We start from the raw sequence: 24,447 nt of genomic DNA, 5'->3' as shown, positions 1-24,447 counted from the left end.
GCATCAAGTCTATTAACCTCTACTTTCTTTTTCTTTTCTTTTTACAGTTAATCCATTGAAGATTTAGAACTAGTAGAGGAATTTTACATTACTTGATTTGGATGAGGGGGTGGATCAAATTTGCAGATGTTACCAAGCTGGCAAGAACAGATAACACTCAAGAAGATAGGCTTAAGATACAGAAGGATCTTGACAAGACTTGAAAATTGGGAGGTATCTAACAAAATGAAATTAAATGGTGAAAAAAGTAAGATTCTGCATTTAGGCAAGAAAAACCAAATGCACAGATATAGTATGGATGTGTGGTACCTGGCTCAATAGTAGTAACTGTGAGAGGGATCTTGAGTCCTAGTGGACAAATCACTTAAGTGTAAGCCAGCAATGTGCTGCAGCTGCCAAAAAAGTCAACATAGTCCTAAACTGCATTAACAGAAGGATAGAATAGAATCAAGATCACATGAAGTATTAATACCCACTTTATAATGCCTTGGTAAGATCACACTTAGAAGACTGCACCTAGCTTTGGCTACCACAATGTAAAAATGTTTTTGAGACTCTGGAAAGAGTGCAGAGAAGAATAAAGATGATAAGGAGACTGCAGGTTAAAACATACGGATAAAGAATGGTTGCTGGAATTGGATATGTCTAATTTAATGAAAAGAAAGATTAGAGGTCTTGTTCCAATATCTAAGTGGTTGACACAAAGAAGAGGGAGTCAATCAAAGGTCCCTTCCAATTCTGTTATTCTGTTACATATACAGCTATGCATGGACATGCAGTCCTTCAGTTCAGCTTTGCCTACTGAAAGCCAACTGTTTTCAAAGAATGTCAGCTGTACCTTTACAAACCGATTTGGCTAGTGTAGCAAAATATAACAAACAAGATTTTTAGAATCTAAAAGACATGGGCAGCTGACAGGAAATCTTTTCAAGTTAATAATATCCATTTCAAGATTCCTGCCAATCCTGGTTTAACTTCTGTGGGATGACTAAATTGACCATTGACTTCCTGAAGGGTCCTTTTCTGTGCGCTGCGGGAGAGTCCAAGCAAGGGTTAAATTCTGTCCTTCTGCCCAATGGACTGGATTGAAATTTCTGACCATGCCTCCTGGTCTCCTGGTATGTTCAGTTTTTCAATGAAGGCATGGTCCCGAAAAGGTAAGTCAAAGTCAATGCTCCATCCTTCCCAACAATGTCCACAGACGAAAAAAGAAGAGCAAATCCGATGAAAGTGAGGGGGAAAAAAAACAGGGTGGAACTGGAGTCTCCCACAGCACACAGAAAAGGACCCTTCAAGTAAGCCAATAGTCATTTTCCTGTGTGCTGCTTGGAGAGTCCAAGTAAGGGACATACCCAAGCAAAATATGCCCAAGGGCGGAAACAAAAAAGGAGTAACAACTCAACCCTAATGTGTCTCAGAAACAATGGCCTGCAACACTCTCCTGCCAAAGGCAGCTTCTGCGGATGCAAATTTGTCCAATTTGTAGTGTCTGACGAATAATGATGGGGACACCCAAGTTGCCACTTTGCAGATCTCCTCCGCCAATGCCTGAGTGGTCCAGGCCGCTGTTGTGGCTGCACTACGTGTGGAGTGTGCAGTCACTCAAGAAGGAACGGGTCTGCCCTGCTGTTCGTAGGCAAGGGAGATGCAAGCCTTGATCCATCTCCCAATTGTAGACAAAGTGACCTTTCGACCCAACAAGGTCGGTTGAAAGGTGACGAACAAGGCCTCTGACCGGCGAAGGGGGGCCGTGTGTTTGATGTACCTCTTAACTGCCCTCTGAACATCGAGGGAGTGCCACCAATGCTCCCTTGGGTGATTTGGGCGTGGACAAAAGTCTGGAAGGACAACTTCCTGGGCCCGGTGAAAATACGAATTAACCTTCGGCATGAATGAAGGATCGAGACGGAGAACAACTCTGTCTGAGTGGATGGTACACAAATCGTCTCGGACCGATAGGGCCGCAATTTCCAATACCCTGCGGGCTGAGGTAATGGCAAGAAGGAAGGCAGTTTTAAGAGTCAGGTGTCGTAAGGACGCATGATGTAGTGGCTCAAAGGGAGGGCAAGTAAGTGCCCTGAGCACAGTGGCAAGATCCCATGAAGGATAACGATGGACGACCTGGGGACTCAGGTTGGAGGCTCCATGCAGGAAACTGCGTACCTCCAGGTGTCTGCTGAGCAGTTGATTGTTGCCATGTGAGAGCACGGTGGACAAAGCTGCGACTTGGTGTCGCAAAGTGTTAGCAGCTAGCCCTCTATCAAGGGTCTCCTGTAGAAACTCTAGAGTCTGAGGAAGTGAAGCGGCTGTTGGTTGGAGACGACGCTTCGTGCACCTGCCAGCAAAGATGGCCCAGGTGGCATCATAGATCCATGTAGTGGAGGGTTATCTGGAGGCTTGGATGGTGTTGATGACCTTCGTAGAATAGTTGGCTCTCCTCAGGAGGTCCCTCTCAAATGCAATACGGTTAGCTTGAGCCACTGGGGCTCCGGATGCATAATCGCTCCCTCGCTGAGAGAGATCGACTCCTGAGGAATCCTCCAGGGCTGTGCGATGGAAAAGCAAGTCAGATCGGCAAACCAAGTCCGCTGAGGCCAATATGGAACCATCACAAGAATCTCTGCTTGCTCCTCCAGAATCTTTCTGATCAGTCTGGGAATGAGCACCAGTGGAGGGAAGGCATTAAGTAGTCCCGGGGGCCAGGGGCATCGGAGACCGTTGACCCTTTCCACCTAGGGACACTGGAACCTGGTGAAAAATCGGGGGACCTGAGCGTTCTCCAGAGTGGCAAACAGGTCGACCAGGGGATGACCGAACGTCTGAGATAATTGGTGGAAGAGGCGCAGATGGAGGCACCACTCTGAATTGTCTAGTATGGTTCGGCTCAGCCAGTCCACCTGGACATTGTTCACCCCAGAGATATGCTCCACCCGAATGGATAGTAAATGACGTTTCACCCACCGGCCAATCACCTCTGCCTTTGTCAAGAGGTGACCGGGACCTGGTACCCCCTTGGTGATTTATGTGCACCTTCGTTGCCACATTGTTGGTGAGGACAAGGACATGGTGATGCTGGATGTTGTGCTGGAATCTCTGAAGCGCTAGTTTGACCGCCCTCAGCTCCAACTAATTGATGTTGTGCGAGAGGTCATGGGCTGACCACTGTCCTTGAGTCACTAGAGTGTGCAAGTGAGCTACCCAGCCAAAGAGGCTGGCATCAGTTGTGATGGTCAGCCTGAGTGGTTCCTTGAAATAGGTTCCTTTCTGGGATGATGTTCTCATCGTCTGATAACTCATGACCCCCAACATCTGCCTCATCCCACACTGAGTCAGCACTGGCCACCGATGGAGGTGGAGAGGGAAGCCTGTGGGATCACTTCCTGGAACCCTGAGAGGGTTGCGGAGCTGGAGGGGCCTGTGGGGCTGGAGGGGCCTGTGGGACTGGAGGGGCCTGTGGAACAGGTAAAGGAGGCTGAGGAACTTGTGGTTGCAGTTCACGCCGCTGAAGACCCTCAGCTATCTCCTGGCTGATTGCTGCAGAGATGATTTCCCTCATTTCTACTGATAGGCCCGGGCCCTGGTCCTCCACTGGGCAGCTCCCCGTCACAGTGGGTCTGAATGTGGGATCTCTGGCTAGAGGAACATGGGAGAGAGAGCCCTCCCTCTTGGAGACCAACTCACACTCAAATAAATCAGCACACACACACACACCCCAGGGAGGGGGAAGGAGACCTGGACCAGACAGGGAAACATCCCAGGAAAAAACTTCACTCTCCGATATAGGAGGAGGAGGAGGAGGCCCCCTCGCTAGATCTTGACCAATAGGGCTTCCTGGCTGATCTGGCTGGTGGACTTGTGCCACAACCTGCCTTTGGGCCTTTGCAAATTCCTTCTCCAGGACTTTCTGGTGCCTGATAGCATCTTTTTCCTGCATCTTCATAGGTTTTCTGGGGCAAGGTTTAGTGGCCCTGGTCCCTAATGGCCTCCCTTGCAGCCCTGCCCGCCTTCCTGTGATAGGGCCCCATCTGATTAGAGGACTGGCCTGCTGGAAGAGGATCCAAGGAGATTTCATCTGCCATGGTGGATAATGCAGGTGCTGTGCTCGCCGGGCTGAGAGGTGAATGGATTGCTGCCAAGTCCGTTGATAGATGGGCAAGCGTGCACCGAAAAGACACCAAGAACGCTGCCGGGGGGAAGAGATGATGCGAGATGCTGTCAGGAATTGAAAGGTGATGCGTAGAGGATGGCCGCAGCCAAAGACCTCTGAAATTTTCGCCTGGTAACCCGCCACTGTGAGAGAGAATGTTCCACTTGCTGTTTGGGCTCTCACCAACTGTCACCGAAGAACGCAGCAAACAGAGCAGAAGGCGGGAAGTTTGGCACTCCAAAATGGCCACTGGAAAGGGCCAGCCAAAATGGCGGCGTCCAGAAAACAACCACGTTATCCTGGCTCCGCACAGAGGAAAACCAGCTACTGGCCGGCTCTTCGTCGCTGGAGAAAACCCGACAATGTCTTGGGGTTTCTTGCCACGTGGGTCGTCAAATGGATGAGCCCGGGCGGTAAAGAGCCAGTCAGCCGCATCCCAGTGCCTGGAAAAAACTTTGGAATGCCTCGGAAATCAAAGGTGCTCTGTCAGCTCCTTGAAAGTTCTGAAACCTGCAAAGAAAAATCTCTGACCTGAATTTAAAGAACTAATTAAGGAAATAAAGGGAAAAAAACTTCAAAACATACAGATAATAAAGGTAAATTTAGAAAAAAATCTCAGAGAGAGAGAGAAAAGACATCCTAATGGGCAATAGACTGAATTGAAAAACTGAATATACCAGGAGACATGGTCAGAAATTTCAATCCAGTCCATTGGGCCGAAGGACAGAATTTAACCCTTGCTTGGACTCTCCAAGCAGCACACAGGAAAAAAGCAAAGTGCAATTCTGACTCTTTGATCATTCCATGTCTTTCTCTTCCAAAATGTCATTTACAGAACCAGTTTGAGGACAAAACTGGTTCTGGATGTAGTAAGGTACCACAATGAGACAAGAGTTTCTGAAGGAACAGTTCAGATCTCAAGTAGGAAACCTACTTTAGATTCAGTATGGGTACAGTGTTTGCTAGCTGTCAATGGTTCCTTAAACAAGCGGCAATTCAGATCCAAATACTCTATACTCCTGAGAGGAAAGTATTAGGAACTTTTAGTTAACCCCACAATTAGCTAGATAGCTAGCTTTACTTTAATTTGTTTTAGTTCTATGCCACCAGACTCCCAGAATGGAGAACTTAATTCAGGGATTTGGCAATATCTACCAGCATAGGCAACATTTTGATGACCAGAAGCCACACTTAAATATTGTGAGGGAGGAGTATTATTTTGATTTATTTTGTTTCTTGCCAAATTTAAGACTGATAAGATGCATGATTATGGAAAATTTAAAAAAAACGTATATTACAGATCAAGAGAGCTTCACAGATTTTCATATTTCCAAATTATACAACAAGGCCCCTTGTTTCTTTAAACCATAGTAAGCCTTATTATCACATTCATTGTTTTCCTCCTGAATGTGATAATAAACTGTATCACTGATTTTTAGCCATCACACTACTAAAATTAAACTTTGATGGTGCAAAGATGAAGGGGTTTGGATGTCACAAGGTATTGAACAAGAAAGAACCAAGGTGATACCACAAAAAGCTAGGAACTAAAATGCAGTACAACAGAACTGTAGGAAGGTATATAAAATATTCAGTTTTATTTCAGTTTTTCTGAATTTATGCTTATGTTTCTCACTTAATATTATCAGAGTTTCCATTGGGTCCTACTGATATCTAAACTGAATCCAAGTGAAAAAGTAACCCCAGTATGAAACTTGTTCCATTTATATAATAAATAATTGAACAAGCTATTTGTTAGTATGAAAAAAATAATTACCCTTTAGACCAATTTTAATGTTAAAGATTAACTACAGGAGATTAACAGCAAAAGCACTATCTAATCTCCATAAAAAAGCAATTGAGAAGACAGAGAAATCTTCAAATAATTTCATTCTAAATCCTTTCAAAGGAGTTATAGTTCACATGACTTACTTACCATTTTTACAATTTCTGAATATGCTGATTCAGTAATCACACCACGATTTGTAGAAACATATTCCACTAGTTCATTCAGTGTTGCTCTTTTAATTTCTTTGCTCCTTAAGTCAGACACAGAGTCCATGAAATCAAATAATACACAGCACTGCTGTAATTTCTGACAGAAGAGGAGTTGTTGTTCATTTGAAGTAGCATCTACCAAAGGAAAAAAGTCAAGTAAAATTTATTGTTCTATAACATTTAGTGTATAGGCCAAATATGTAGTTTATTTAATATCACATTCATAGTATATCTTTCCTCAGGGAGTTCAAGGTAGCAGATACTAAAACACTAATTGTCCAACAACTGATCTGATATTCCATTATTCAGCCTATATAGTGAAACAATCTTATCTATGGAGCCCCTCTATATAGAATATAATTAAATATAAAACAGGAACAGAACTACTAAAAATGTATTATGAATACTGAATTTAACTTTGGTCTTCTAGCCTAATCTTTAAAATGTTATTCCTGATACTGATAAAACAAATACATTTCTGGAGAAAAAAGCTATTCTTCAAAGCACTTGAAGGCAGGGCAAGAAGCAATGGATGGAAACTATTCAAAAGCTATTATGAATTTCCTGACAATTAGAACAATTAATCAGTGGAACAACTTGCCTCCAGAAGTTGTGAATGCCCCAACACTGAAAGTCTTTAAGAAGATGTGGGATAGCCATTTGTCTGAAACAGTATAGGCTTTCCTGCCTAGGCAGGGGGTTGGACTAGAACAGTGTTTTTCAACCTTTTTGTGCAAAGGCACACTTTTTTCATGAAAAAAATCACGAGGCACACCACCATTAGAAAATGTTAAAAAAAATTAACTCTGTGCCTATATTGACTATATATAAAGTAATTTTCCCACGGCACACCTTACACTATGTCACGGCACACTAGTGTGCCACAGCACAGTGGTTGAAAAACACTGGACTAGAAGACCTCCAAGGTTCCTTCCAACTCTGCTATTGTATTGTATTATAAAGGAAGAGAACCAAGCTAGAACTAAGGATACATTTCCTGACAGTTAGAACAATTAAGCAGTGGAACTATGGTACTTGCCTCCAGAAGTTGTGAATGATCCAACAGTGGAAGTTTTTAAGAAGAGATTGGACAACTATTTCTCTGAAATGATGTAGGGTTTCATGCTTGGACTAGAAGATTTCCAAGCTCCCTTCCAACTCTTATTACTCTGCTATTACAGTCAATTAGCATGTATTGTCCTATGCCTCACCATTTTCTTTTTTTCCCTTTTACAGATCAGAGAGATTGGAGAGGAAGGGACAAAAAGAGAGAAAGCAAACACATAATGGGTAATATTCATTATAAGGAATGTACCAATGCAGGATTTTTGCCTAACACACTTCAAGCTATGCATTTCTTTTGATGTGTATTCCCCATTGTGTGCCTGCTTTTTCTCTTGCAATTCTTTCTTGCGGAATGAATGTAAATACAAACATTAATTCCCTTCTTGCTAATTATCTCAGGACTTAGGTAAGCATTTCAAAGGGTGGGGGAGTGGGGGAAAAGGAAAGCTGCAGTAAAATCTTAAGCAGTCACGTGGTTTTCCATTTAGTATTATGCAATTGTCATAACTAAACAAGAACTACCAACATGTTGAATTTTTTCAAGCAAATTTATTTAAAAATTGTTAATTGCCAAAATTATGAGAATTTTATATGAAAACATGATTCATCTATTTAATCCACTTTAGACTATTTCCCAATATAAAAGCAAAGTTTAGAAATAATAGAATTTCAACTGATCACTTTAGTATAATAGGGTTAACTTTTTCACACCTTGGGTCTGTTGGTTTCGCTATTCTTGGTTTCCTGGCTACCTCAGAAATTTAGCTCTTTCTTTTCCCAACTAGACAAAAATTTGAAATCTCACTGCCAGTACAAAATATAATCAGCAATATATTTTTCTGTCTCACCTTTACCTATTTCATGGGGTTCCCTAAAGGAATCTATCACATTGCCAGAACTTGTATAAATTATTTCTCTGGGCAGTTAGGTATGAGATTTATTTCAAAACACTAATAACTATTCATATTAGCAGAATAAATTCAATCAAACATGAATCTGAATTTTGCCATCAGTCTTGGTTATACAAGTTAAATTTGGAAAAGGACTCTGACTATGGGCTAAAATTAGCAAGTAAATGACCTCAAATGATCGTTTGAAGTCAATTATAGCAGTAGATTTAGAAATGAAGTGAAATCCAACAATTGTGGAGGGCTACAAATTTTGTATGCATATATGAGGCATTAAAAGTTTGAAATGCACAATATCCATTTCCAATGCACACATAGCACACAATAAGATAACCAAAATTTCTCCAAATATTTTCCCTATTTGAAATGAACACAGAGGTAATGTTCACTCAGCAATTTGCACTCTTGAAAATAGGCATGGAACTCTAAGGTATATATCAGGGGTGGGTTCCTGCCAGTTCTAACCTCTTCTATAGAAGAGGTTCCACAAATCTACTGTGCCATTTAGAACTGGTTCCAGCTCCCTCCCCCCGCCCGTCCACACCATGCTTGCCCCGCCCACCACTCACTGATTGGCTGGCTCACCAATCACTCCGCCCACCTCTAAGAATCCTATCTAAACCTTAAAGTCTTAAAGCTGTCAAGTTTGAAACCCCTGGGGTTTTTTTTCTAAAGGATTAGGGGTGCAAGGGTCTTGTAACTTGACAGCTTAAAGACTTGCACACGTCAATGCCAGAGTTCCTGAGCCAACATGACTGGAGGAGGAATTCTGGGAGTTGAAGTCCACAAGTCTTAAAACTGTCAAGTTTGAACACCCTTGGGGTTTTTTTTCTAAAGGGCTAGGGGTGCAAGGGTCTTGTAACTTGACAGCTTTAAGACTTGCGTGCTTCAAATGCCAGTTTCTGAGCCAACATTTTGGTTGCTAAGCAAGAGCGTTGTTAAGTGAGTTTCACCACATTTTACAAGTTGGCCATGCCCACTCAGTCACATGACTGCCATCCACTCCTACTCAGTCACATGGCTGGCAAGCCACTCCCACCCGGTCACATGGCTGGCAAGCCACTCCCACAAATCAGGCCACACCTACAGAAGAGATTCTAAAAGTTTTTGAAACCAACCACTGGTATATATGCATATAACGTACATATTGTTATGTACGTTGCTGGTACTGATGTTATATTTTAATTGTAAGCAATCTTAATCCGTTTGGATTCAATACCATATTCATTTTAAAATTAAATAAATGTAGATAGTGAAAGAACTGCCTGTTCAAGCTTTATCAGGGTAGCAATGTGCATGCCAAGGCTGTTGGAAAATGACCTCAAGTATCTTATCAAATGAAAGATGTGGCCACTGTGTTCATTTTAGCACAAATTTCAATTTAAGAAGAGATGAAAAAATGATGTTGGGGAGGCTTCAACAAGGAACTGTGTCCTTTTGTGTTCTCAGTTCCATTAATAGAGGAAAAGAAAGTGTGAATTAAAACCATTCATTACAATAACTGATTTAATTTCTCACTTTTAGTGTGGGGATTCAAAATAAATTAACTCATGATAGATTGTCTATAACAATCTGCATGATTGAGGATTCAGTTATTACCTTAGACAATGACTACTCTCAAGCTCTAGAATACCACATTTTAAGGGAACAAACTAGAAATAATATAAAAATTGGGAAATCAGAATCATAGAATTGTACCAAAAGGAAATGCAAATCGCTTTATTGTGGTCATTAACCAGCAGAAACCAAAAGGCAATAAGCACCTGACATATTTATAATATATAAATACATAAGGAAGTTTTACTGAACAAATAATATCACATGGACAGTCTAAGAGATGACAATCCTTGTACTGAAACAATGCATTTTATCTTGCATGATCAAAAACGTCACAGCTGATTTTTCAATACTGAAATTCAATATCCTAAAGCAATAAACAACAACAAACTTTATAAATTTAGATGAAACCGAAACTGCCATCCAGGACAAATATATTCAAAAAATGACTATGCTAAAAGAACAGAAGAACCCCATAGTGGAAAAAAGGTTATTTTTAAAGTAAGGTTATTTCAGTGTAACCCTCAAGCTGCCAAACACATGACCTATTTTGAGCTGTGCATGTTTGGTAACCACACTGTGATTTCCAGTACAAGAGCAAAATCTAACTGACTATCTTGACATGAAGGTTATTAAAGACAGTCACAAGCTTAGACCCAGAACATGTTTGTGTTATATTCACATAAATAAATTCAAATCTACAAGAAAATGCTGACAAAAGAGCACAATACTAGGGGTTATTTGCTTCATCTAGAAAGTGTTAATGCCACAATGCATCTAAGAAGGCTTGCAGAATGCTGATCATTTTCATAAATTCTTATCCAAGTAACTAAAGCAGATCAGGCATAGCCTTAGGATCAATACAACAAAGACAAAAATGCTGGAAAAGACATTAACTATTTTATGTCATGGATGTTTTGTTTTTGCCCAATTAACTAAATTATATATACTTTGTTTATGGGTAGATTTCTAAATAATTTGTGCACTGCTTTATCCTTTTCAGAGAAATTTGAACAATTAGTTTCATATTTCTGACATTTTGTTTATTTTCATTCATTTTTAAACCTAAAGAAAAAGTTCTCAGTATTTTAATTTCTAAAATCCAAGTTCTAGAAGTTAAAAAAAACAATAGATAAATTATGCTGTGGTGTGTCGTAAGGGCATAATAAAATCCCTAATGTGAACAATCTTAATATGAGTCCTATTCATAATTTAAATTACTGAAAAGAATTTGTTTTGATTTCATACTCATTTTAGTTTCCTAATATTTCTGCCTATATCTATTCTAAAATATATTAAATAAGTACATAACCAACCCTCTACATATATACACATATTTGTGGAGTATTCTACATGTAGGGCGTTTTCTGAATATGCCTCTATTTTAGAGTTAAAAATGTATCTCGGTGACTCAAGATTATTATTCTAGACATGATGTTGATAGAACAAGTTTCTTCTAGAGTTTCTAAGCCAATGATGGTAAGCTGATGTTGATCAGATGGGTTTGATTTGGGCTTCTATTAACAATCAATGCTGCAACAGCATAATTTACCACTACTAGTAGTATAATCTATGGGGCAAAACCAGATAAAATGCAACAGGAAACTCGAGTGTTTTATCTTGGTTATTATGGGCTGCTAAGCAACTAAGATGAGGATGCAGATTAACAAAAAATGGAAAACAGACAGAAGGAAACAATTTGTTGCTAATGTTACAAAGCATGTGCAAACTTTCTGACTTAACATTATGAGAGATTTAGACTTAATAACAATAGTAACAACCCATTTATTTAGAAATACAAGGACACCCTGCCTACCTGGCCAGATTTCGCAACTATTCCTAGATTTCAGTTTAAGAAACCTAAACCTTTAAGAAGCCAGTAAATTTGAACAGTAACTTTCATCTTATTCAATAAATTATGGCAATTCAATTTTATGCCTGCACAGTTAAGACTATAGCACAACTTGAATGCCATAATCATGGAAAAAGTAACATAATACTATGCTGCCGCACAAGATGTTGAAGATTTAAATAGAAGTTATTAATATGAAGATTGCCAATGGGCAGCTACTATACTTAGTTGTTAATGTTCACTGACATTTATTTTTTTAAAATCAAGTGTTCTTTTCACTTCTTGAAAAACTCATGTTAAAAACAGCCTCTGAAAAAACTACTGCACAAAAACAATTTTAATGAACCATACTTCAAAATATTACATATAAAGATACAATTCTTTTCATTTCTAAAAAACAAACGAATATAGAATTTTCTCTTCCACAGAAATATAATAATACTTGCATTTGGTAATATAACAATCAATTACTAAAATATAGAAAAATGTAAAATATCTTCTGTTGAATTCAATTCCCAGCTGAGACTCCATGTATTTCTCATGTTAATAACGAGATAAGTTGTTTGTCATTTTCTTCTTCCAGAGTTGTTTTTTATTTTCAAACTTCCCAGCCCTATGCAGCCTTGGTATTTCCCAGAAACTTCTTTTCAAATGCTAACCAGAATGGACCTTGCCTAGCTTTTTGAGACCAGTGAAAACTGGCTAGTTATTATGCAAGTAAAACAAACCCTATTAAAATAATCACATAAAAATAGGGAGCAATGTTGTGGCTTTCTGATGGAGCCATCTATATCAGGGGTCCAACATCCCTGGTCTATGCACTGGCACGGTCTGCGGCATGCCTGAAACCGGGCCACACAAACAAGTGAAGCCCCATCCATGGGATGTAGACAGCATGTGAAACCACGCCCCCTCCCATCTGGAGAAAAACTTCTCTCCACAGAACGGGTCCCTGATGCCCAAAAGCTTGGGAGCCACTGATATCTATATATTACTAAAATTCTGATTCTTGTAACCTTTAACTGGATGAAACGGTGCATCACAGGACGACACTTTTTGAACCAAGGTACCTGAAATAGACAAACATACAGAATGGACCCAAATCTGACACCCATTACTGTGAATTGAAATTTGGCAAATTTTATAAAACATTTTATGGCATAAACATTATCATAAAACAGTTTATCACGTAACATAACATTCCTGTGCTGATGTTTTGACTATGCTATAGAGTTCAACGTGGGCTATTTTCAAGGCAAACTTTGAGTTTATCCCAGCTTTTCCAATGAAGGCAGTACATTAGAAGCTCTGCCATTGTGAACGCATTGAAGAATCTGACAATATCTGTGAAAGGATGACTTAAGGGTCACATGTTGTCTAGTAAAGATATAAAGCTACAATGCCCCTTGCAAATACTATCAGGTCTTCTTGGAATGTTCACAATAAGGAACATTCATTTGTTGATTCATTTCCAATACACATTATAGCTATTGGGGCTTCAATTTTCAAGAACAGAATCGAGAGGGCTATGCAGTCGCTACACAGCAACAGCCATTTTTTCAACCTCTACCTCCAGCACAACGACCCTACATATCCCAGAAAATTATTACCAAGTCTAAAAGAATTCTCCAGGGGTAAGGCAAAGGAGTAGCTGCAAAGAACAAAGGGAGCCTGCAATTAATCTATCTATCTGCAGAAAGCATTTTGCCAGGCATTTGGGTGAGGGGTAGATGAGAACTCCACTGCTATTGATTAAGTTAGCATTTTATCTTTGGGAGCTGGGTGGGGAAGAGTGAGGGTGAGTGAGCGGGTGGCCTGTTTGGGAAGTTTGTTTTAATCTTGTAAGCTGCTCAGAATGACTTATATGAAATGGAGGACTGTATAAATCATATGAATAAAGACTTAGTTTAAGTAAGGCTGATGGATACTTTTGGTGGTGGGGAAGAATACAGTTTCATTAATATACTAAAATATACTACAGTGATATCTTGGTATTTGTTGTTAACTGGTTCTGGGAAGTGCAAAAAATACTAAAAACGAGTGCCAAACCAACCATGTGACTTATCATGTTACCTTTTCTTTCTGCTGGGAAAGACTTCTTGTCCGTCCCTTTTCCTATGTCAGCGTCCTTCCCAATATGGAGGATTTCCTGTCCGCCCTCTGTGACCTTTTCCTATCACAGCACATAGAGTACCAAACAAACAACAAGTACCTGGACATTTTTGTATCAAACTGAACAAGTTTTGAAGCAATTGAATGCTGAGGTGCCACTGTAGTCTACAATTTAGAATTTACTACAATTCAAATAAATTCAATATTCTTTTGACCCCAAAAATATCTTCTGTGGTTTAAAAATGGTGTAAATGCAAATGAGTTATCTACCTTGATAGCAGAGAAAAGAAAGAACACTTCTCCTATATGTGGACATCCACATTTTAAACTAGAAGAAATAGTCCTAATAATCTCAGGCAAACTTTAAAATATTTTATCATTCTTCTGGTTTCTTTATTACAAAGCATAGTTTTTTTTCCCATTTGTATCACCTCATTTAGAAATAAAAAATAAACATCTGAGTTTATACTGTGATTTCAAAGACAGTGGTGTATCCCCAAAACACAATCCCAAACTAGTAACATAGGTATCATCACACAAATGCCACCTTCTGTACTTGCATCGTAACCTCTGACACAACATAGTATTTGCATGAAATTGTCACACATTCTTCATCATTTGGATCCTTGCAGATGCCACGATAGAAGCTGCACTGGAAACCATTCCTAAAGGCAACAAATGTTTTTTTAAAGGAGTGTGACTTCAAAATCAGTTGTTCTTTTCAATTCATTCAATTGCAGATGTTCCACTGAGAAATTATGCTGTTTTGTTTTTTTAACTTTTCAATGACCACAAATTTAAATAGAATAAGAGTTTGGTATCAATCATTTTCAATGTTTATGTGTAGTGATTATTATTAATTTCATATAGATACACATGGATAGTTTACCAAACGTAATTCATAAGCAAAATAAAATAGTCCATACTACTAGAGTAACCATTAAAACGAAGTACAACTACCCATCTCCTGAACATATTAACCGCAGACATGGCACCAAAGCCAGATTTTAAAAGCATTGAAGAACTCCAAGATAGAAGACACCTTACTCTAGGATAAACTTAGAGGATGGAGCCACAACAAAGAAAACATACTTGCTAAGCTGCATAAGGTGACAACATTTAACAGAATGGATCTGGAGAGCATCCACTCTACCCAATTACCAGGTGGGCAGAAACAATGGAGAAAAATAGTCCTTTACATCAATAGTCCCCAACCTTTTCGACGACAGGGATCGCTTTTGTGGAAGCCATTTTTTCCATGGTGAATGGGAGGAGGAGGAAGAGGAGCCCACAACCTAGATCCCTTGCATGTGCAGTTTACAGTAGGGTTTGCACTTCTATGAGAATCTAATGTCTGATGATCTGAGGTGGAATTGAGGCACTGATACTAGAGCTGTGGAGCAACTGCAAATGCAGATGAAGTTTCGTTCACTCACCTGCCACTCACCTCCAGCTGTGCAGCCTGGCTTCTAACAGGCCATGGACCCATACCAGTCTGTGGCCTGGGGAGTGGGGACCCATGCTTTAGATAAATGAGTTTTTTGTCATGAAAGGCAGTAGCAAAAGCAATAGCATTTAGACTTATACACTGGCCCATAGTGCTTTACAAGTTAAGCCCTAGTCTTGAAGGAAGTTCAACTCCATCAATCACCTACAATTAAAATGCCTTTGAAGAGGAGGGGCTACCAAATAACCACAGCCACAGTCATTCAGTCTTGACAGGATTGAGCTAAAACCTGTTCTACCTATACAGACAAAAAACAACAGCAGAAACTGGGTAACTCAAAACTTCATTTGCACAGCCCAGGATTGGAACACAATGCTGGGTATTACTGGTATAATGATGATATTGAACCCCAAAACAATGGATAACCTCACTCAGAAAACATGTAGATGTTAAACAGCAAGGAAAAAGCCTGGGTCTGGTGTTGTGGTACAATCTCTTCCCTTCCATCAACACCAATGAGGAACAAGGTGAACCACCAGAGCACAGTGCCTCCCACTCCCAAAGTTGGCCCAGAAGGATGCCACATCAAAAGCTACTAAAAAGTAAACTTGTACAGCAAAATGCACCTAATTTTATTCTGCTTTTAATACTTATGAAAACCCAGTATCTTGTTCCTGAATTATGATAGATCTTGATTAAATCTAGAGAGATGATTCAGGAATCTCTTCCTGAAAAGTAAATAGGCTCTATTGAAATCACTGCAATTTAGAGTGAAGTTCCATGAATATTGATTCAAAAGTAGAGGTCAACTTTCCAAAAACTTTTTATTAATTCTTTAGGAAAAAATAATTTATTTACCAACTTAGGTATCATCCATTATTTAATAGGGGGATTTCACAAATTTGGCACAATGGGGCCCCAGAAAATAAGAGCCATTCATAGTTCTGTAAGGCAATGTAAAGTGATACATCAAGCAGGGTACATTGTTATGTTTTTGTCTTTTTCTTCAAGTATTCAAATCAGACTAACTTTTGAATGATAAATGAGTCAAGAAGAATATGATAAAACATTTAGTCCACACTTTTACATGGTGAGCATAGGGATCTACTAACTAAACCATCTCCATTTCCAGCAAGGGACACATACTAGTGTACTGTTCAAAGCAGATTGCGCCATGGCTTAACTGCTGTTTATCAGGAAATTATTCATAATACTGAGTTCTAAATCTAATTTCTGAAGTATAAAAGAGTGCCATTTAACAAACATAAAATACAATCAAACTTCTGTTTCTCACCCCTATATGCTGCCATTTGCATGCTTGGTATTATTTATCAAAAATTGTTTGCTGTCTATGAGTAGACAACAGTATATAAAACCAGGGAACGTTGATATGTTGAGAGACTTCGTTAAATGAGAGCAAGATATGCTACACTTAAAATACTCCCTTGGTCTATGAAACCATTCACTCTGTCATAAGAAAAATAAAGCTAGTACCGATATGATATGACTTACTTTTGAAAAATCAGTGATGACTCCTAATAATCCTAGTGACTCCTAGCATTCATTCTTTTCTTAACAGACATGGACTTGACAATCTAATTCAAATATCTTTCAAAATACAGATGTTAACCTAGTTGGGTCTGTAGTTTTCCAGATCCTCCTTCTCCTTTAAATATTGAAACTTAAATTTCTTTGGTTTCATTCCTCCAACAATTTATCAATTCTCCAGGAGTTTTCAAAGGTTTTAGATTATAATTCTGATAACACTTCCACTGGCTCCTTCAACAGCCTAGAATATATTTCATCTGGCCCTGAAGACATGCAGTATGTTTATTTAAGGTGGCAGAGAGAATTCCTAGGATCCTTTTCTCTGAGCTGTGTTTCCCCTCCTGTTTGCCTGAGGAATATTAAAAGTGGCTCACTCCCTCTCTTTGAGAGAAGACAGATCCAAAGAGAGTGTTAAACTGTTCCACCTTCTTCCTATTTCCTGTTATTACTTCCCATTTTTCCTGCATAACAGATCAACATCCTAGTTGACTTTACTTTTATTTTGGATCTACTTTTCCCAAAATTGTTATTCTATTTTGCATTCCTCACCAGATGCATCTCATTTTAACTTTAAGCTCCTTCTATTCCTGCTGTTTCAAATTACCAGTCTGTGTCCCCCCCCTTAACTGTTAGTCCCTAATTGCCATTTTCTACACATTTCTTTTTTGTTTTCAGCCTTTTAGATCTCTTAATTCTTTTCTTTCTATTTTTCCTTTTTTGTGAATTGTTTGTTTGTGCTTGTGCTTTCAGTATCATATTTTTTCAGGATGTTCTCTCTCTCTTGGGGTTATTTACCTGTTAGGATCTTGAGCATGGCATCTGCTTTCTTGAAGACAAATTTGAATACACTTATAAATTGAGAGAGAGATTATGTAAGGCCACTACATGAAAATTAAAAGATTGACTAGGGAAGGCAATTCCTTTAGTGATACAATATCCCCAAACTGACTCTGCTATATGACATTGACTTTGTGCAATTTGTTCGATCAAAAATTGTCAGGAAAGGCTTGGCCTTTACATGGTAATTATCCCATTTCCTTAGGGAGGCTCTCCTTAAGGCAAGAACAACTGATCTACTTCAAATGGATTTAGATTCTTAAGGAAAACAAAGCTGGCATTTGGCAGCTAGCCAAAATCACAAGCAAGGAGTGATTTTCTCACTGTTTTGTTACTGTAACTTTATGAAAATATGCAAAATCAGACATCTAGATAAAATTTGTGATAGGGCTAACATTAGTGATCATTTCAATTAGTACATAACATTCGGCTGTCAAAAAGAATTGTCACATCTTACACCAACTTACACTGTTTGATTACATACCACAGAGGGATAAAATAAATCTACTGTAAATAAATATGTATAGGTTTGACCACTAAATGACCACAAATCAAGTAAATGATATAGTATGCATTTCCAATAAACAGTAATAATTTAGCACAGAATTGGTAAAAATGAATGGCACAATATGTTCTACTACAAACAATAGTATTCATCCTACATATTTTAAAATCTCTGGTTTTTTTTGAACCATTATACAAGTTAAATGCACATTCCATATTTATGTCTGCATTATTCTTTTATAAAACTCAATTTTTAGAACCCTGTAATCCTTCGATTTGGGGTAGAATCGAGGTGACTGAATGGAGCTGAGCATTTACTGGCCAGATGCCAATCCTGGGTTATGGCTTTGCAGAGTTCACAGCAGATATTTTTTCTTTGCACCCTAGGAAAGAAACATCTGCTGCTCCCTAGGATTGAACTTTCAACTTTCTGAGCGTCTTCACCACTAAGTCACCACGCTGCTCATTGCACTAATCTTCTATAAAGACTAATTAATTCCTCAAGCAGAATATTAACCGGGGAATGAAAATTCAATTCAATCCCACTTCTTCATTCATCTTATATTTTTTAAATTAATCTCACATAAATAGATCCCAGGATGTAACTAACTTTTTTTAAAATTCATGAAATTCATCTCGCTGCAGCATCCAACAATAGTCAGCCAGCATTGATGGATTCCAATTGCCCTGATACTGTTTTTCCATTGTGACAATATCCTGATGAAACCTTTTGCCATGTTCATCATAGACTGCACCTAGATTTTCAGTGTGAATGCAGAAAATAAATCTTCAGTGACATGTAGCATTTCATGGTCTTCATGTTGTAAAAAGTTTGTCAAATAGCTGCATGCAGTTTGATGTTCTGCCAAGAAAATTCTCAACGACATCCTTGGATGCTTTCCAGGTGATTTTTTTCTGGGCCCACTAACAGATCTTCGAAGCACTTGTCATTGATGACATATCTCATCTGCGGACCAACAAAAATGCCTTCCTTAATCTTGGCATCAGTTATTCTTAGAAACATCTGTCTCAAATAATGAAAACCCTCACTTGTTCATTGCTTTCATAAAAATTCTCATCAGTCTGAGTTTTATGCGAAACAGAGGCAAAAAAAAAACCCTTTGTCAGATCATCAAGTGGTTGATGTGGCATGATTTTCTGCCCTGGAATCAAATTATTTCAGAATGGCCATTTGTTTTTAATGTAATGCTACTCTCTTCATGGCTATCCCATTTACACATGTAACAACAGTACTTTGTATATCTAAGCTGCATTCCAAGTAGTAGAGCCACTACTTTTAGATCTCCACAGATATTCCAGTTGTACTTGGTGTACTGGATGTGCCTCGACAACAGTTCCATGTTTCCACAAAGCAACTTAAAATGCAAGCAAAAAATTAGTAGCTTTAAACTATATACAAGAAGAAACTGCAAAAAGATAAGACTTCTATAGAATAGTACATAATAGATTGAATTGCAGTTATTTTTATGATTAGGCTCAAAAACCTGGAGGACCCCAAGTATTCAGGAACAAATCCTTGTTGTCCAGCATTTGTTTTTGGGTTTAATAATCTGGAAAATGTAGGTGGTACACCTGGTAAGAGTAGTTTAGCTTTACTTAGATGTTCAAGAAAATGTACCCTATCAGAATAAAATCAAATTTAAATGCCTTACTTTCAATGTATATTCTCACTGACTAAATTCAGCACTAAGGAACATAAAAAAAAGATAGATCACAGAACAAAATCCACATCAGAGCAACTTTTATTAAGAAAACTCAAGGTTTCAAAGCCATATTTAGAAACTCACTCACCTCCATTATAATAAATCCATAGCATGCACCCCCATTCTATCTCCTCGATTTTTACCAAACCCTGTACCAATGCAATATTTATGTATAAACATAATAATTTGATGCTTTATCTTGTTCCATAGGTCAATCTACATTAAGCTGGTATACCCAGATATGCTGGGACTGCTAATTACTCTTTGCCAACAGTCTAACTTAAAATTCTGGAACTATAGTTCCAACACATCTGAAAAGCACCAAGTAGGGGAAATCAAACCTAACTGCAGATTTCTTAATTTTCCTTATTTTTGCTCTATTCTCAGGATTGCAAAAAGACAATATGAAACATTTATAGAAGACCTTAACTAAGACTGGTGAGGTACATGTAATAGATACATCATAAATTCTGATTTCTTGCCACAAACAAGATTTCTTTCCATATTTAAATTATACGTTACTTGTTACAGGAAACTAGAGGTTAAAAAAGCTCAGCTGTATGTCTTTCCTGCATCTATGAAAATAAATTATTCTTTGAGAAGAACTTGATATTTTATCAAACTCAATTATTATCTTTTAGCATGTTTTATAATCCATTATAAAGATGCAATTCAAAAAAATCATCAATATTTATAATAGTACATGTATTATATTTGAGCTCTATTTTTTAAATAGAAACCAAGTTAATGTTTACAAGATACTTCTTTAGAACATACAATATACAATAAACAATTGGAACTAATTCACAAGCATCAGAATGACAAAAAGGATGGTACCAATATTCCATATGTTAACTAAAAGTTCTAGATGGATTCCTCAACATAGAAAACATACTCAGGTAAAACAAATGTTGGCTTGGTATGATCTCTAGCTACTGTTTTAAACCATTAAGAGCCTCTCTCTTTTGAGTTATGTAGAAACAATTTAGAAAGAAGAAACAATTTTGCAAAAACTGTATCAACATCACTACCACTTTGCTCCTTTCAAAGAAGCTCATTGAGAATGATATAAGTGTTCCTTTCTAAGGATATCTATGAACTGAAGGGACTTCAGGAAAAGGAAAAATGAGAAAACTGAGGTGGAGATTTAATTATGCCACTGCTTGTATGAATAATATCTGTCCTTCAGAATTACTGTCCCTCTGTAGCATGCCAGTCTGCAATGCTACTATCTTTCCTAAATTTAGATATTTATTAAAGGATCTTGATAGTTGACAAGTTAATTTTATTTAAACATGTATTTTATTGTAAATATCATAAAAACTGAGAAAATACTAGGAAGTTTCCAACAGAATAAATCCAAAGATATTTATTCAATCAAAAATATTAATCTTGTTCAATCTACTGGTAGGTGAGCAAATTACAATGGGGTACAACTGCTACATGTGTTCTATGCCTACTCTTCAATCATTTATTTCCTTTTTTGAATACTAGCCAATATATAAAAGATAGTCAGCTCCCAAAATACAAACAAAAAAGTTATTAAAGTACATGCATCTCAATAGATTACATATTAAACTGTAAACATACCACAATAATGCTATCAGGATTTAAATGAGAGTTACATCATGTAATAATTACAATAAACTCTACAAAGAGAAATGGAGAGCCAGTTTGAGCTAACGGTTAAAGGCACCAAACTAAAAATCAGAAAGCCATGAGTTCTAATCCTTCCCTAGGCACAAAGCCAACTGGGTGACCTTGGGCAAGGTCTCTGTCAATTAGCCCTAGGAAGGAAGCAATGGCAAACCACTTCTCAAATCTTGTCAAGAAAACTGCAGGGACTTATCCACATAGGAGTCAACATTGACCTGAAGGCAACCTCCTCCCCCACATTACAAAGAGATGAATTCTACATTTTAAATGTTTTACCATTACCACTTTTTTAATGCATGGAGAGAAAAACAACCTATTACAATATATGGAAGTTTCCAAGTACCCGTTAGGAAACACAATCTATTTTGTAAAACCACCAGTGCTGATGAAATTTAAACTGATGTCCTACTAACTTCTCACAGTGATTACCAAATCAAAGCTACTCCACTTTTAGTACTGTGCCGATTCTGCAGATCATCTAGCACCACCCACAAACTGTCAGTATATGCGTACATTATGATACTATGTATCAATAATGGAGATACTGGCATTGATGATGTTACCTAGTTTGGATGAAACTTCTGCAAGAAAACAACCAAGCTCAGAGAACACCATGGACCCCCTGATTCTATATACGCCTTCACATAAAATGCATAATAGTAAATGTAAGTTATCATAATGGCAAATAATCTATTACAATACCGCAATAAAATTATTCAAAACGGAGTAAGTATTCCTTTCATATATTAAAGTCTGAAGAGCGAGGCCTGTACTTGAGATATTTAAATATTTAAGTGCTCAGTCTGAACTACAGGTAGTCCTTGACTTACGACCAAAACTGCACCCAAAATTTATGTTGCTAAGTGAGACAGTTCTTAAATGAGTGTTTCTTCATTTTATGAACTTTCTTGCCACAGTTGTTACATAGTTGTTAGGTGAATCTGGCTTCCCCATTGACTTTGCTTGTCAAAAGGTGATCACATGACCCCTGCACACTGCGCCTGTCATAAATATGAATCTGTTGCCAAGCATCTGAATTTTGATCACATAACCACGAGGACGCTGCAATGGTTGTAAGTGTGAAAAATGGTCCTAAGCCACTTTTTTCAATGGCATTGTAACTTTGAACTTTCACTAAGTGAAATTGTTGTAAGTTGAGGACTACCTATATAGAATAAAATATGCTATTAGTACATGGCATCTATTTTAGTACTTAGTATCCAATTCACATTCCTTTCTTTTATTAAAATTACTTCAATTTAAATATGTTGGTATTTAGAAGTAAAATCTCACATTTAGGCCTACAAGTGTATAAAATTATGTTCTGTCTTACAATGCACCAGCTATATAAACCATGAAGGAAGAATAAAGAAATGTGCAGAAATATATAACAAACAATTATAAGAGCATGTAGGAAATTAATGGATTGTTTGACCATGAAGGCCCAGCAGTAAATTTAGCATAGTGCTCCAGTTTTAATGCAAATAAACTTTTCAGATATTTTTTTAAGCAAACAGAAGCAGCTGCAGGGCAGGATCAGGAAGAAAACAATAAGCACAAGATTTCCAAAGCAGAGTGGAGAAAAAAGAACAGCTTGAACTCTGAACAAACTTCGCAGGCTTTGCTCTATATAAGGCCCAACTCAGTTCCTCTTTTATCCCCGACCCTCTTGAATAACCAACATCTACCTGTATAACCGTCAAAAGAAATGTGCAAACGCCGATATTTTTTAGATGGGACCAAACGAGAGCGCTTAATCCTATCAAGTGCAAGGTCCTCGACACAGGAGAAAAACAATGAAATGTTGAAAGGAAAGGCTGTTCTTCCCCCAACTCCCCCTTTCCCCCCCTTTTCCTTGACAGGGAAGGAGATTAAAAGGTGGGAAAGAGCGTGGAGAAGTTTGTCTCCAAGTGTGAAGGCGAAAAAGAGAGAAGGCAGAGAAGGCGCCAAAAGGAGACTACGGGGCTCCGCTAAGGAAGCGGCCGCCCACTCGAGAAAAGGCCCGGGAAAGCCACCCTCCCCACCCACGGCACCTGTAGCCCCAGGCCAAGCGCGCCGCGACGCCTCGTGGATCCGGGGAAAATTCACCTTTGAGCTGGGGCAGCGGGAAGAGCTCCACTTGGCTGCTCTGGCAGCGGAACTGCGACGAGCCCTGCGACCGCTTCTGCTTCTGAGCCTTGCGCACCGACCTCCGGGTGAAGCCGTCCACTTTCTCCGCCGCGGTGATCGCCGTCGACATGGCGGGGCTCGCAGGAGACACTGGCGGGCCCGTTTCGTCCTCGAAGCATAAACTCCACGCCGGAAACTGAAAACGAAGCAGCTGCGGGTAGCGCTGGGTCGCCCCTTAATGGGACATGAAGAAGGGAAGGAGGGACGCTTGGGAGCCAGTGCCCGAAAGTCTTGTCCAAGGGGGTCCAAACTCGGGGAGAGATTCCCTTGGAAGAAGCCTCCGAAGGGACGGGGCTTCCGATTCGACGGGAGGCTTGTTAATCCGATGTTGTCCGCAAAGGGAGGCTCCAAATCCGATCCTCTCCAAGTTTAAAGACGGAGGAGATACCGCGCTGCGTCAGGTAGGCAGGCAGGCGGGCTCCCAAGGACGGAGCCGCCGAGCTGCAGCAAACAAGAATCCGAGGAAAGTTTCTACTCCGCCCTGCGGTTGCACCGCCTCGTCTTCGCCGCCCGCCCGCGAGCAGCAAAACTTTTGAGCAGCGGAGTCGGCTGCGCGGGGAGCTGTCTCAGAGGTCGCCCGAGTCGCCCTGCCAGGAGCTGGCGGCTGAGAACCGGAGCTTAACAAAGAGCCCGGGGAGAAGCCCCGGAGACGCCGGGCGATGCAGCCCTTCAGCCCCCATCGGGAGCTCCCTCGGACTCTCGGGCCAACATCCCGTCGCGCTGCTTTCTTCCTGCTCAGGGTAAGCGCCGCTTCCTCCTTCCTGGAGCTCAGGGAGGCCCGGCGTAACCGCGAGCAGGGCAAAAGCTCACGCTTCCAGAACCAGCGCGCAACCTGCTGGAAACGCTCGAGCAACAAGGACAAGAAGAGTTCCGAGTCTGGAGCGGAGGCGGGGCCAGAAGCAGCGCCAGAACTCGGGAATAGG

The 24,447-nt window shown here is 39.4% G+C and overlaps 1 protein-coding gene across 4 annotated transcripts in view; it reads right to left on the bottom strand.

Moving 5' to 3' along the window:
• Positions 1-24,401, bottom strand: part of PPP2R5A (protein phosphatase 2 regulatory subunit B'alpha) — a 56,302-nt gene extending 31,901 nt beyond the window's left edge. Inside the window, exons 1-2 of one of the 4 annotated variants that reach the window (XM_087717755.1) lie at positions 23,444-24,401; positions 6,084-6,280 (exon numbers count right to left, since the gene is read on the bottom strand). In XM_087717755.1, the coding sequence (XP_087573881.1) occupies positions 6,084-6,280; positions 23,444-23,594 (348 nt within the window). In that variant the 5' untranslated portion in view covers positions 23,595-24,401. The remainder of the gene's footprint in view (positions 1-6,083; positions 6,281-23,443) is intronic. The other 3 variants (XM_087717756.1, XM_014071206.2, XM_087717757.1) reach the window with 3 other exon arrangements.
• Positions 24,402-24,447: the final 46 nt, after the last annotated feature.

The sequence above is a fragment of the Thamnophis sirtalis genome, unplaced genomic scaffold (genome assembly GCF_051295495.1).
Source record: "Thamnophis sirtalis isolate CommonGarterSnake01/CBP01778 unplaced genomic scaffold, rThaSir2_p1.2 scaffold_6, whole genome shotgun sequence".
Classification (NCBI taxonomy): domain Eukaryota; kingdom Metazoa; phylum Chordata; class Lepidosauria; order Squamata; family Natricidae; genus Thamnophis; species Thamnophis sirtalis.
The sequence above is the reverse complement of the archived record's forward strand: the minus strand, read 5'-3'. Positions and strand labels throughout refer to the sequence as shown.